At 32.8% G+C, this 15,521-nt stretch overlaps 1 protein-coding gene across 1 annotated transcript in view; it reads right to left on the bottom strand.

Annotated features, from left to right (window-relative positions):
- Positions 1-9,066: 9,066 nt before the first annotated feature.
- LOC124365573 (protocadherin-like wing polarity protein stan) overlaps positions 9,067-15,521 on the bottom strand; it is a 112,749-nt gene continuing 106,294 nt past the window's right edge. Inside the window, exons 50-51 of the mRNA XM_046821569.1 lie at positions 12,071-12,317; positions 9,067-9,599 (exon numbers count right to left, since the gene is read on the bottom strand). Coding sequence (XP_046677525.1) covers positions 9,370-9,599; positions 12,071-12,317 — 477 coding nt within the window. The 3' untranslated portion in view covers positions 9,067-9,369. The remainder of the gene's footprint in view (positions 9,600-12,070; positions 12,318-15,521) is intronic.

Below are 15,521 nucleotides of genomic sequence, written 5' to 3' on the forward strand. Positions count from 1 at the left end.
ATGGCCAGTCTTCAATATCGTGAGAGCTGCAGGATTGCTTTTAAGCAATTGGGAATTTTAACTGTGACATCTTTATACATAATGGAAGTCATCCTGTATGCCAGTAGCCTTGGGTTGCCCAGGAACGCCAATGTTCACAGCCACAACACCAGATTCGCGGATGATTTTGCCCTTCCAGCACACAGAATGAGCCTTTTCGCCATGAAACCGTCCTACGCCGGTGCCAGTGGAAGGCTGTACAACTTATACACTACCACCAATGAAATCAAAGACAAGGGAATCAACCTCAATTTTCACTCTAAAGCAGAAGACATCAAGACTAAGCTGAATCATCTCCGAAACCATCTACAGATCTCGGAGGAAATTTAATTGAGAGAGCAAGGAGTGCACATCCTCAAGATGAACTTTTTACCAAAATTGAGCTCTACCTTATCAAACTCTTCTAAAGATTTATTTCTGAGTTATGACTGATTTTAAATATTTGAGACGCTATCACTGTTCTTTAACGATCATGTAAAATAAAGAGATTTGTCCTATTGTTTTATTGTCTATTGTCTATTTAAGTCAACTTCATTTTAATGTGAGCGTATCAGTGATATGAGTGTGACTTTACCTTCCAATCTTAATTACCAACTTGGTATAATAACCAATGAACTTTATCCTTTTTAAATAAATGCTTTCCTCCTTAATCGAATACAGTGAAGACGAGAAGGCTTAAGTCTGTTGTATATTTCCAATCTCCTACATCTTAACACAATTTAACTTAAATACTTATAATATACGTTACTGATCGTGTGTACTGTGTCGCTACCCAAACTGTTTGCATCGTCTCAACTTACTAAAAATTCAACCAATTGTACCTAACTGTGGAAAATAAGACTAGCCATAAATTTTCTTCAAGATCTAAAATGATGTTACACAAATATTGTTGAGCGTATTTTGCGTGCTATAATAAAAATCAAAATACCTGCGCATTTACACAAAATGTATGATAATAACTAATTACCTTAATAAATTATTAGAAAGCACAAAACAATTAAATTTGTGTACAATTATGTATATTTTATTATGTGTAATAGTAATGAATAAACATTAATGAGTTTTTTAAGAATATAATATTATAAAATAAATAAATAAAAATGATAACTTCAATTAATAAATTACATTACCATATGTAATTCAAACTTTTGATTTTGATATGCATCTAGCACTTGTTCTTGAAACAAACAAAAAACACCATCGATGGTAATGCAATATCTGGCATAGACCAAAAATAGGTGGAACAATAGATACAAAAATACCATTTCACATGGAGTGATTTCATACCAGTTTATAAAAGAAAAGATACCAATAATTGAAATTTTTGACTACAATTATATCAAACAAAAAATAAATTTAGTATTTATTTTTTAAACTTAAAACGAACTTTTTTGAGCGCTGGTCGATATTAAACCCCTGGGGTGGGCCCTGTTGTACCAACTATTGGCGCGTCTTATTTTTAGCTTTTTTTATATTAATAATTCCAACAACTAATTAACCCTGGAGCAACCAATCGAGCATGGATACATACTTGTACACATGACTCCCGCACCTCTTCTAAAATACCATCAGATACCTTGTATGAGTACGTTAAGACCATTCAGTATATCAACCGATTTTTCAAATTCTATTATTTATTTTTGAAACCTAAGTTGGAATTTATTTCCAACTATGCAACATCATTTCGTGAATGCAACTCTCAAAAATTATACACAAATACATCAAAAGATTAGCAGTCCATATAAATCACAAAACACATACTTTACGAGTCCTACTGCGTATTACAAAATTCTTCTATAGTTTCACTACTTACCTCTATGACGGTGAGTTTTGTTGATTTAATAACATACAGAACGAGTTCCCCCATATTTGAATCAGCTGTAACAACCATGTCAAGTCCGAGACATGATCTAAAGTATTAGTGGTGAGCCCCCCAACATAAATACGGTTGCCCAAGGAGGAGTTAGCGAACGCTTGGTAGAGAGTTAATTAGTGCTTGAAAATCTAAGACCAAAAATCATATATTAGATAAAAATCGATTTGAATCTTACTGAGTTTTTTTTCTAAATATATGGGTTATTTATATCTGTAGAGAACCCCAACAATAAGACACTATATTAAAGGTATTTTACTTTTTAGCATTATTTTGGTAACAAAGTTACTGCTTAAAACCCTTATTTCTAAGTTAGTATAAAGGGGCAACAATGCAAGGGAAAAAAAGTATATCTCTTTTATATAAATAGGGTACTAAATAACATTTTAAATTGTACTAATGAATCAAAGCAAAAACAAAAATCTGCATCTTTAACCTTCTGTCCCTAATTACTACATTTTGAGGTATCTTGAAAGAATCTCTTAATAATTTTTCTATTATAGAGAATTAGAGCGGAGATAGAGTATTTTAGAACTTAATTTTTTTTTTAAATTTTTTTTTTTAATTTAGACTTTTTTAAATCGTTTAAAAATCCTACATCTTTAAATAAAATGAAATCACAATATTAATAAATATCTCCTTGTAGAATAAAAAACCAAAAACAAATAAATTAAACGTGAAAACAGAAACCACATTACAACACATTATTTTAATATATAGTTTGAGGTTTCTTATCTCTCACTATTACTCTACATTTGGAAACATCTGTCTTTAGCTCTATATCTCGTGGGATATAAAAAAAATCGACACGTCAGAGAGAATAAGAAATTAAAAATAGCCTTATCATCTACAATTCAACCACACAACAGAGAAAACACACAAAACAACCAATTAAAGACTGGATAACAACTAAACCTCTATTGACACAAACATATGAGAACACAACACACCCATATACAACCACACTAATTTTATATCAACTAAAAGACATATTTTTTATTTTATTTTTTTAATACTTGGGGGGCAATAGTAGGAGAAAATTAACCACACTCTTGACATTTAAAAAAATTACCAGCTGCATGATTTTTAAGTAAAGATGATATGTCACTTTATGGATAGTAATTTAGGTTATAAAAACTGGTAACTTCTTAGGGTTTAAAGATGTATTGATACCATTCATACTATGAAAAAAAATGTCATTTTTCGTTTAGTTGCATTTTACAAAGTATTTTTTGATGAAAAATAAAATCCAATAATTTGTACTAGAAGGTTTTATATTTAACCCTATGCACTTAAATGCAGTATTTATAATTTGTCCTTGAAGCTCGTATAACCAGCTCTACTGGCCACTGCCATTTTGTCGGAAGCATGGATTTTTTGCTGTAATGTTATCTTTTGTGTCCAGCTGTATTGGCCAAGGTATACAGTAATATGTCCATAGCTCGTAAGACCAGCACCACTGGCCACTAAACAAGCAGTTATTTTCTAATATTCTCTTTGTTTTATAAGTGAATGGTGAGTGCTGAATCCTATCGTGCAGCTTTATTTTAATCACTTAACGGTTTAAACCCGAGTATACTCGTTTACATCATTTGTGCAGTTACGGACTAACCCGAGTTATCTTGAGCCCCAGTTTAATTGTTGATACAAAATGGATTAAAACCGAATAGACTCGTGCATGACCTTGTAAATGTAGTTTTACTGAATTGTCGCGAAGACTGCAGCCACCTCCCGGGTGTATTGTTGTTTTTGTTTATTTGTCTGTCTACTGCGCAGCGCCACTGGCTCGCCTGCATCACTCTGTGACTGTGGCACGTGGCTGTGAACAACATAACCTGTTCGTGCGTCATTATAAGCGTGATTCATTTATTGTTCTCTTCTCTCGTAACAGTTTTAAAATGAACAGTGACGATGATCATGATTCTGAAAATGAACAGTTGGAAGAAACTCCATTCTTTTTACAATCTATGCCTTATCATAGATTCAAGCAAATAAAACAATATCTGGCATTTTACAAATAACAATGAATACAACCCAAGAACCCACCCAAACCCTAAGTTGAATAAAATTTGGCCGGTTTTGGAGAAACTTAGGGCAATATTCAAACATAGCGTTACACCTGAAAGAGATGTCACAGTTGATGAGAGTTTATTGTTGTTCAAAGGTTGTTTGTCCTGGAAACAGTTCATACCACTAAAGCGGAGCTCGCTTTGGTATAAAGAGTTTATATGCTATGTGAAGCCAAAAGTGGATATGTGTGTGACCTTTCAATTTACACGGTAAGGGGCATGAGGGCTGCCATGCACAGGTATCAGGAGGTATGACAGCTGGCTTCAAGAAACTGCCAAAATCTACACTAGTTTTAACCTTGTGCAATGACTTGTTGGGGAAAGGTTACTGTTTGACAACAGATCACTTTTACACTTTGTGTTTGTACACAATATAACTATTTAGCCCAATGGTATTTAGAAGGCTGAGAAGATAGTAAGCGGCCAACGATTGCTTGTTCTCCGCAACTGAATTCCGTGCCTTATACTCATAAACAACATCCACTCCTCCTTTAGTTGAATTATAAAAGGTCAAAATGAAAAGCTTTTTAGCTTCTCCAGACTGAGGGTCAATTGTCGTCTCTGTGTGCATGGTAGACAGTAGAAGAACAACTTTTTTTTCTTCGGGCAGTACGATAGCAGAGTTTTTCCATCTTTGAAGGCAAACATGCTGCTGGATACAGGACGATTCCTTGTATCTATTAACTCAAGTGGTATTTCTTTTTTATTTTTTCGTAGGGTACCCACTAAAGTCAAATTGTGATCGTTCTTGAGAGTCTCGGCGAGGGGTATGGATGTATACCAATTATCCGTGGTAATGTTTCTTCCAGTACCACTCACAGGCTGGACGAGTCTGGAAACTACAGCAAGACCAGAATTCTGTATTTGAAAGGGACCCGGTGGTTGCTTGCCAGCATAAACCTCTAAATTCATGGTATAAAATGTTTTTGCACAGGTCATAGCATGAATTTTCAGACCATATTTTGCAGGCTTGTTTTTTATAAACTGCCGAAATTTACAGCGACCCTCGAAAAGATTCGAGCATCTCGTCAACTGTAAGATACTCAGAAACAGAAAAATTTGTTTTGCACTTTTTGTACCAATAATTCAAACAGATCTCGAATGGGTGCAAGCCTATCAAGCCTCTTCCGATGCTTCCTAGTATCAGCATCGTCAAATCTCAACACTCTGATCAAGAACTTGAACCTTCTCAAGTTCATACAGTTGCGGAAAAACTCTCGACGCCTGTACCATCTGTTGCCCATAAATCATATAGATTCAAATGAGAAGGTCACGAAGGATTCCTGCCATATAAAGGAAGTCCTATGAATGCCTCTATTTCATTTCTGGATGTGTCAGCCGCATCACGCTCACGAGTGTACCCAGGACGAACTTTTCGTATACGCTGGTTGGTGCAGGTTACAATGCTATCTAACACTTCCCGATCGGTAAAAAAAACCCAACCTCCAAGGCAGCAGACAGGGTTTTGAACATCAAAGTTTTGTCCTTACACCTGGTAATCGCTCGAAAACTAAGTTAGCAGCAGGGGGTGTTGTTCGCACATTCTGTCTAGGGGACAGTGATAACACTCACTATTTCGTTAGCGCCATCTTTACCTGTATATTCTGGAGATGCTTCCAAAACGGTTACTTCCGCTTCATCTTCTGATTGTTCTGATGCTGTGTCTTCTTCCTGCACTGATACATGATCTTCATCTTCATCATCGGAATCCAGTTCACCAATAGGAGCGACAACGGGCTCATCAAGAAAAAGTTGTCTTCTTATAGCACCTGGATTTACAAAGTCTTTCCTCCTCTTGTCTTTCTTCCCTTTCGACACTGTTCAACAAATTCACAAGTCTCTCTTCTTCATTTCTATTCATATTGACATCAAAATGAAAATAACGAACAATGATACACTACACAGAACAATCACAATTTTAGATACCGCGAGAGGGAATTTAGCTATAATTAAAAACTAATATTAAGTGTAGTGTTTTATTATTTTTATTCACATTAGCTTGGAACTTTGAACTAATTTATTAAAGTATATTTTTGAACTTAACTGTGTTACAAGGCTAAGTTTACCGAGGGAGTAAAGGTACACGTAACTGGTAATCGGCGTGGTGAAGCAATGGAGACAGTGACAGTGAAAACAAAGCGATTAGCAACAATTGACTGTCAGGCTGTGGCCGATCAAGAGCCCAGTTGCTTTGTTAGAGAGAGGGAAGTTAGAAAGAAGTGGGTGAGAGACTATTGGGGAGAGAGGAGAGCTTGTGAGCTACAATCTAAAAGCATAACGTATTATTATATAACGACCGTCCTACCCATCGTTCCTCTTTTCCGTTCTTTTTGCCTGTAACCTTTTGTACCCTGGGATTACTCAGGCCAATTGTAGGTTGAGCCTTGTATGGCAATTAAACGAATTAACTTGTGATGATTTCTTCACAGGTGGAAGGTTCACTTGTTTTTGTGTAGCAGAAGGAATATGAGTGAGATTCCAATATAACTTTTGCCTGTTCATTATGATGTAGTGGATGATAACTAGTTGTGATGTGGTAGATGATGACTTGTTTTTGTTTTGCAGGAAGGATACGAGTTGAAACACTCCGGTTGTAAACACTTCCTGTCATTGTGATAATGTGATGGATACCACTGGATTTATGTTTGGCTTCTTGTAATTCCCCATTTGCATAGTATAGCTTCTGTACATTAACTGACATTAATGTTGCCATTTTGTATCTTTGTGTCGATTCACATGTTAATATAATAGTTTTTAAATAACGAATTGGATACACAAACCACAAAAAGTGCAATCTTTTTTATTGCATAACAAAAACAGTTCTAAGGAATGTTGCGTTTGAAATATAAATATATTATATTACTTTTGTACTTAAATTCGTACATTACAAACATGTTGTTTACTGTCATTTTTTTAACTATAAATTTGTGTAAGTTTGTTAATCCAAGCATTTATTAAGTTTAAGTTTTTGTGTTTTGTTAGTAAAACCGTTTAAAAAAAGTCTAATTAGAATTATTTTTTAACTATTTTAAACGCACGCACTCAATACTGGACTTGCCTGTGTACCAGTTTAAATCGTATGTAAGTAACGATTCCCACGTTGAAAACCACTATATCTGGCTAATGTTGTGTTTTAATATTTCAACTTTCTGTAGTAATACTGTTGGTTTTTCACATAATTAACCACGATAAATTAATTGACGAATTTTGACTTACTCCTAGTACGTTCTACCATTCCCACTTTGTGGACCATTATGGTGTATTCAATACGTTCTATCACACACTTGAATAGAAAAAGACTTACTACATTTTTTTAAGTGATTTCCTGCTCAATCATTCTAGTTGCCATGCTATTGTATGTAACAGAATTAAACAAGCAAATCATAATTTCTAGTGAGCACTCTAAAACAAATACTGAAGATAAAAATTTATATATTATTTTCCAATTTGGTCTTTGTCACAATCCAAACTTTGAGCAGCTGACATTTGCTGCTCACAAATTCAGCTGACCGGTTACTGAAATAACTGTTAAATTATGTTGTAATGCAGAGTTTCTTTGAGTATATAGTGAAGAATGTTTACAATCAGTGTATTCGGTCTACACAGGCATTCACAATTTATGTATTCTTTTGATTATTGTTTGTCTTGATTAGGCTAAAAATAATTATTTTATATTGTTTTACAGTTAATGGCTGGTATAAATAATATCAGAGGGACAGTGGAAAAAATTGACAAGCTTACTGTAGTCTATAAACAATTCAGAATATTCTGACAGTGGTAATTTTGAAAATTTGGAATAGTTTCCAATTATCTAGGACCTAGGCAAAGATGAAAGAGTTGCAGAGAAGTTGAAGTTGTTCTTCTTGAATTACTATGGTGGGATGCTAATGAATATTGGGTCTAAAATGATTCATCCTATTCATAGCCAATTAAAAACAGGTCTATGTTATGTACACATGACCGATGGATAGGTATGGAAAGATTAATCACAGTAAATGAGAACTTACAGCTCCCATCTAAGTTGACCAAAAAATGGGTAAAAAAATGTTTTATGTTATATACATTGGAAAATGGTTTAAGATGATACTTGATATATAACTGAGAGGAGTATAATTGCATTACATTTTTTTTGATACTATGTAAATTCATTTTATTTAATTTTACTAATTCATTACTATTGTAAAATTGTGTATGAGGAGGCACACTTTGATTTCAGTTGTTAAATGACAGTTTTTCAAAATTTTAGTAAACGAAAGACAATACTTACAGCTTTTTATTTGCAAAACTACAAATCTATGTTTGTGTAGCAATACATTTGGCTGAAACCTGTGTGAATTGGTCCCTCCTGACATACACTCTATAAAGTTCAACTTCTTCAGCTTTTAATGTATCACGCTCAGTCCTCTAACCCGTGTGTTATAAAACAAACTCTGAGTTTAGGCTATTAGACTGAACATTGGTTAGAAGTCTTAATGAAACAAATATTACGTGGCTCTCACGCAAACCAGTATTGAGTCCAGTGGTTTTAGTCAGGGTATTTTTAAGATGAGGATAGGAGTACATTAGTATGTTCATGAAGGGGTTATGACAGTTGTGGGCTAAATTCTTATGTTAAGAAAACTATGCTATTTTACTGATTTGCATCTAAAACAAAATAAACTTCCCCCCCCCCACCCCCCCCCCCCCCCACCCCCCCCCCCCCCCACCCCCCCCCCCCCCCACCCCCCCCCCCCCCCACCCCCCCCCCCCCCCACCCCCCCCATTTGAAACTAGTCCTCTTTATCTAGGTTTTGAAATTATATAATAATATTCCACAGGTATATAAAAAACTTCCCTTATCTACATTTACAAAAAAATTAAAAGAAGCACTTTGTCAAATAACATATTATAGTGTAAATGAATTGTTTGAAGATAGTTTATGATGAAAACGAATAGTACAAATATATCTTTAAAAATATGTACAATGGGTTTAGCCTTGGATTTAATCAATGTTTTTTTTTTATGTTTTATAGATCAATGTATCAAAAGTGATTTTTTATAAGTATGAAAGTAATGTTTTAGGACAAGTTTAGTTATATAGTTTTCAATCATTGACTATGTACCAGTTTTAATTACATTGTGATACCAGAAAACATATTGTACAATAAATATTTGTCTATTGTCTATGCCACTACAGCTATAATTGTGTAAGTTTTATAACCTTGTTAGTGCATGTATTTGTACGTTTATACATTTTAAAATATGTGATATTTGAAAAAGTACTTTTTTTTCACAACAGTAATTGACCTGAAACATGTATTACAGTAAAAAACTAAAAACTTACCACCTGATTGAATTTGGTTATTATAACTAGCATGTAAAAACCTCCATTTAATCTTTTCATTGATGTTAATAGGCGAGACCTGTCATCCATAGCAGAAATGCCAGCAATATTACACAGTAAAACTGACCTGTGTACGGGAAGAGGTACTTGTCACCCACAGCCTTGTCCTCTGTCTCGGAACCAGGTGGGGTGTAGTAGCTGTTGAGCAGTTTGTGTTCCCGGGGCCCTTCGTTGTCTGACATGGACATGTTAGTCCAGCGGTGAGGCATATAGCCCTCTTCCACGCCCATGTGCTCTGTGACAAGATTAGCATCTCACTTTCACTTATATTAAATAACAACCGCAACGTTAAAAGTTCTTGAATTTGTACATGTTTATTTTCTAATAGACAGTTGATTTTATTCTGCTAAAGCTTTTGTACAGCTATGCTCCAAGTTGTGTTAATTGTTTTCATTAAAATTTATTTTAAAGTTGTGGTATAAAATCATAGTTAACACTTTCTCTACCGACAACGTCATTTGACGTTGCACATAGAATTCTTTAGACTGCCAACCTTTTTTGACGGCGCTGACTTTTACAGTAATAAAAATGCATTTAAACGTATTTAGACTTTGGCATTGATAGTCATTCGCTGTTTCCATGTCTTTATTTGTTACTCTATGGATTATGATCTATGAAATATTATTGGCAGTCATCTGGAATATCGGAAAAAAAAAAAGTGGTTTGTTTATGAATTTGTAGTTGTTCTGCTAATTCGTCATCTATATTGTTATTGTTTTGCTTGCTATTACTTTATTTTGTGAGTAAAAACAATGAATCGTTACAGTATTGAAGACATTCAAGTACTAGAATAGTTACTCAGATTTTCAAGTGACAGTGAAAGTGATGATTTATTCCATGATGACAGATAATGATCCTGATTTGACTACCAATGGACTTGACATGTTTTTTTTTACTAAAAAAAAAAAACAAAAACAAATATCAGCACAATAGTAATAAAGACTTTTATTCTTGTGTTTTATAAATAATTATTTTATTATTGAATTGTACAGTTTATTGTTTATTTTCAGCTTCTAATGAAGATATTTATGATGGCCCTGGAACAAGTGGGTTAGGTTCCCACATAAAAAAAAAATAACATAAGTAGATTTCAATTGTAAATATTTGTAGCTATAGTGACAGTAATGGATATACTGAATACAGCAAATAATAATTAAACATATATTTATGTTATAGACTAGTACATGATGATGTTTTTTGGTCAACTTTATATTTTTTACAATAAACATTATGTTTTTAAGTTTTAAAACAAGACTTTTTGTTTGAAAATATTCATGCATGAGCATTTGTGTACAAAGAGGAAGAATTCAGCTTTAAAAGAAATTTAAGCCCCATGGTTTTCTTATAACTGGTTAAAAATAATATTGATTTAAAAACCATTAAAACGGGTGGCAGTGTAAGAAAGTTGTCAAAATTAAGAGGAGGCAGTGGAAGTGCTAAACAAATATTTAGAACAAAAAAAGGAAAGTCTAAATTTCTTGTAAGTCAGGAAATGACGTTTTAGCCTGTTGTTCTTATTAGGTTTTGTAATAGTTTTGTACTGAACTTATGAAATAATTAGAACAAACAGTATAAATTAAATTCTTAGGCTAACCTAAGGCGGTTTACATTGTGTCAAAATATTGCTTATACAGTTAATTTCTTGGAATATTTCATCTTCAGAGTAATCTTAAGTCAAAAGATGTTAAACAGAATGAATTTCTAGGCCCAAATATTTCAAGAAGTTAATTGTGTAAGCAATATTTTGATACAGTGTAAACCGGAAGACTTTGGTTTTAGTAAAACAGTATAATCAATTATTTGAAAACGACAAGTACAAGATTTAATATGCAAATTACAATAATCCAGTTCAGTGATGTCAAGATATCCTCTAAATTTACAATAACACATTGCATGTATCATATATAATGCTATGTAGTAGCTTTAAATGGTAGATGGTTGTGTAATTGTGCAATAACAATATTTCTTTTTGGTTTAATAGTATATAAATTTTTACCAAACATTGATGTGTACACAGCAGCAGTTGTGGTTTCTGGTTGTTACCAAACAGTTTGTTGTAAATTATTGTGCATTGTACACTGCAGTGGTTGTTGTTTCTGGTGGTTACCAGACATTGATGTGTAAATTACTATGCATTGTACACAGCAGCAGTTGTGATTTCTGGTTGTTACTTAACAGTTTGTTGTAAATTATTGTGCATTGTACACTGCAGTGGTTGTTGTTTCTGGTGGTTACCAGACATTGATGTGTAAATTACTATGCATTGTACACAGCAGCAGTTGTGATTTCTGGTTGTTACTTAACAGTTTGTTGTAAATTACTGTGCATTGTACACAGCAGCAGTTATGGTTTCTGGTTGATATAAAATAGTGTGGTGTAAGTAATATATGTTGACAAATAGTGTATTATATCTATATAAAATGTGAACATCAACAATCTCTAAAGTCTTTCTCTATACCATACAAAGTTGAAATAACCAACATCTTTTGATAGAAGTCACTGATACTCAAAGTATAATATTACTCTAATACCTGAACAACATCGGTGGTGAAGATTACCAGTAACATAGGCCTGGGCTGCCCAGTGAGGAGCACAAATGACCTGGGACAGCTCGGAGTTGACAATGATGATAGAAGGCCCTTACTCACATTCAAAGCCATAAATATAATATTACTTTATTATTATATTATTGGTGGTGAAGATTACCAGTAACGCAGGCCTGGGCTGCCCAGCGAGGAGCATAGATGGGCTGGAACAGTTCGGAGTTGGCAATGACGTTGAGGTGGGGAGGAGGCTGGATAGGGGCCCGAGTCAATGAGGGGCTCAGAGGAATATTGGTGGGAGGCAGAAATACAGGAGGACTCTGAGCTAGCTTCTTGCGGTGTTGTCCTGACTCGTCCTCATCTGAACTATGACTAGATGCTAGCTCCAGGCTCCGACCATCCAATGACGCCTGCAATCATAATTTTTTTCCTTCAAAATTACAATTTTTAAATTTTAATGGAATCATACTTTCAAATTCAAATTCAAAATTCCTTTATTCTTTTTATACATAATGTACATGAATTGCGTCAATTACCTTTACTACAATATAAAACATAAGACTCAGGTTAGAGTATTCATACTTTATATTTAATACAGTATAATAATACATATAATATTTTAAATATTTATGTCCATGGTGTTAATATGTTTTGTAATGGTAGGCAAATACAAACAAAATTACTTTCAAGTCACAGTGTAAAAAACTCTTCAAGAGAGTAGAATGAATGATCTGTACAAAATTGTTTCAACATTTTCTTAAAATTATTAAAAGAATTTTCATTCTTAATACAGCCTGGAAGGTTATTTATAAATTTTATTCCTATGTATGTCGGACACTGTTTATATTTTTCTTTATTATGTTTCTTTACTACAAAATTTTCTCTATTTCTTGTATTATAATTATGATAATCTTGTTGCCTTGGTATAGACTCTGCATTTGTCTTGACATGTAATATAGTTTTATAAATATATAACTATATACTGTCATTATTCTTAGGTTAATAAAGTGGTCTTTACAACTATCATTATTTTTAAGGTGTAGAATATGTCTTATTGCCACTTTTTGTAAATGTAATATTTTGTTTAAGTTATTTGCACTGGTTCCACCATAAATTTCAATGCCATATGAAATGTGTGGATGTATCAAGGCATAGTAAACAGATTTCAGTGCATTTATTTCTAGGAAGAAGGATAACCGCCTGATTGCAAATATTCCAGAACTCATTTTATGACAAATTTTTTCTACTTGTTTTGTCCAACTTAATGTATTACTTAGAGCCAGACCCAAGAATTTTGTATCTTTTACAAATTTATTTCCAATTGTATTTATCTCATTTGATTGTTTACATTTAAATTTCATTAGAATTGTTTTATCAGAATTTAGTAATAAATTTCTATCATTCAAGTAACATTTTAGTTGTGACATTGAATATTCTGTTGTATTTATTACACTTTGTAAATCTTTTCCAGAAACCGACATACTTATATCATCTGCAAACAAACATAAATGATTTTTATTTGATAAATTTGTTAAAATCTGTGGCATACCTCCCAAGTAGCATAAGAACAAAAATGGGCCCAATACTGAACCTTGTGGTACAGAATATTGTATTTTTTCTATTCTTGAATTAATATTTCTCATTTCATTATTACCTAGATATTTAATACTAACATACTGCTGTCGCCCTTCCAGATATGACTGATGCCAGCTTAATTCTTTATCCTCAATACCATATGATTCTAATTTTTCTAGCAAGGTTTTATGGCAGACACTATCAAATGCCTTTGTCAGATCCAGAAAGGCTCCAACAGTATGATTCCCTTCATCCAAATTTTCTAGCACATTCTCAATATAATCAATTAATGCTGTTACCGTTGATCTATTTTTTCTATAGCCATGCTGCTCCAAATCCAGCAAATTACCTTTCTCAAAATAGTCTACTAATTGAATCATCATAGTCTTTTCAAATATTTTTGATAAAGCAGGTTGTATTGCCAATGGTCTATAATTTAGAGGATTTTTGCTGTCTCCTTTTTTTAACACAGGAACAACTTTTGATATTTTTAATTGAGTTGGGAAGTTTCCTGTTATTATAGAAACATTCACCACATGTAAAAGAGGATTTAAAAGTGCATGTTTTGCCTCTTTAATAATCTTTATAGGTATGTCATCATACCCTGCCGACCATTTTGGCTTAATAGAATCAATTATTTTAATTAGTTGATCACAGTCAATAGTGTTGCATTTAAATTTACTTTTATAATTTGAATTTCGATTAATAGAAATTGACTTTTTGTTTAAATTTGGAGCAACATGCTTCTTTACCATTTCGACAAAACTTATGTTTAATAAATCAGCTACACAAACAGGGTCACAGATTATTTTACCACCATCGTTAAGCTCTATATTTTTAAATGACATTTCCTTACTGTTTCTAATTTCATTATTTACCACTTGCCATATAGTTTTATTGATATTTGTTGTATTCACCACTTTATTATTAATGTAATCTCTTTTCTTTTTTTGAATCAATTTTTTATATTTATTTTTTTGTTCCTTCAAAGAAAGTTTTATTTGTTTGTTATTTTTACTCTTCCTATATAAATTATGTTTATTTATAAGTTCTTTTTGTTTGCAAGTTATTTCATAATCTATCCATTGGTTTTTATTGTGTTTAATAAAGAAGCGTTTTAAGGGAAAATTTATATCAAAATAATATTTTAGGATGTTGTAAAAATATGTAAACTTATCATCTACTGGTGCCATATAAAGTTTAGTCCAGTCTTCCTTAGATATGTCTTTCTTAAAGTTTTCTATATTTCTTTCACTAAAAATTCTTCCAATTCTACTTATTTTTAATTTAACATTTTTATTTTTCTTTATTTTGAACATTTGAGCATCATGATCAGAGAGTGATGTTATTATACATTCTACATCAAATAAAGTAGCTTTCATGTTGGTGAGAAAATTATCTATTGCAGTTTCACTGTTGTCTGTTACCCTGGTTGGAATTTCAACTGTATAATAAAAACCATGCATATTCAATGTATTGACAAAATCTTTTTTTTTCTATCCTCCCTCAAAACATCAACATTAATATCACCACCAATAACAATGTTATCACAAATTTTGGATAAAATCTCTAAAAACATGTCTAGTTTTTGTAAAAAACTTGCAGTATTTTCAGATGGACTCCTATAAATCCCTCCAACTAAGAATTTTACTGAATTGATTTTAATCTGAATAACACAAGATTCAAATATTTTGTCTTCATTCAGTAGATCCAAATTAACATCAACGATTGTTTTGTAATTTATTAAATGCTCTGATACCAATATTAATACCCCACCTCCCTCATAATTTTTTCTGACATACCCTTTTGCTAATACAAAACCTGGTATTTTAAGTTTTTCAACTTCATCACTATTTAATTTATGTTCAGTCAGAATTATGATGTCAGGTTCAAGCTCTTGGATAGTTATTGTCAGAGGATCAATTCTGGTGGCCAGGTGCTGTATGTTCTGATGGAAGACAGTTACATATGAAGTTTGATTTTGTATGTAGTTCGGTTTCCTTTTTATCTTACAATGACTTTTTGCTTTGTGAACATTA

This window comes from Homalodisca vitripennis, chromosome 1 (assembly GCF_021130785.1).
Source record: "Homalodisca vitripennis isolate AUS2020 chromosome 1, UT_GWSS_2.1, whole genome shotgun sequence".
Taxonomy (NCBI): Eukaryota; Metazoa; Arthropoda; class Insecta; order Hemiptera; family Cicadellidae; genus Homalodisca; species Homalodisca vitripennis.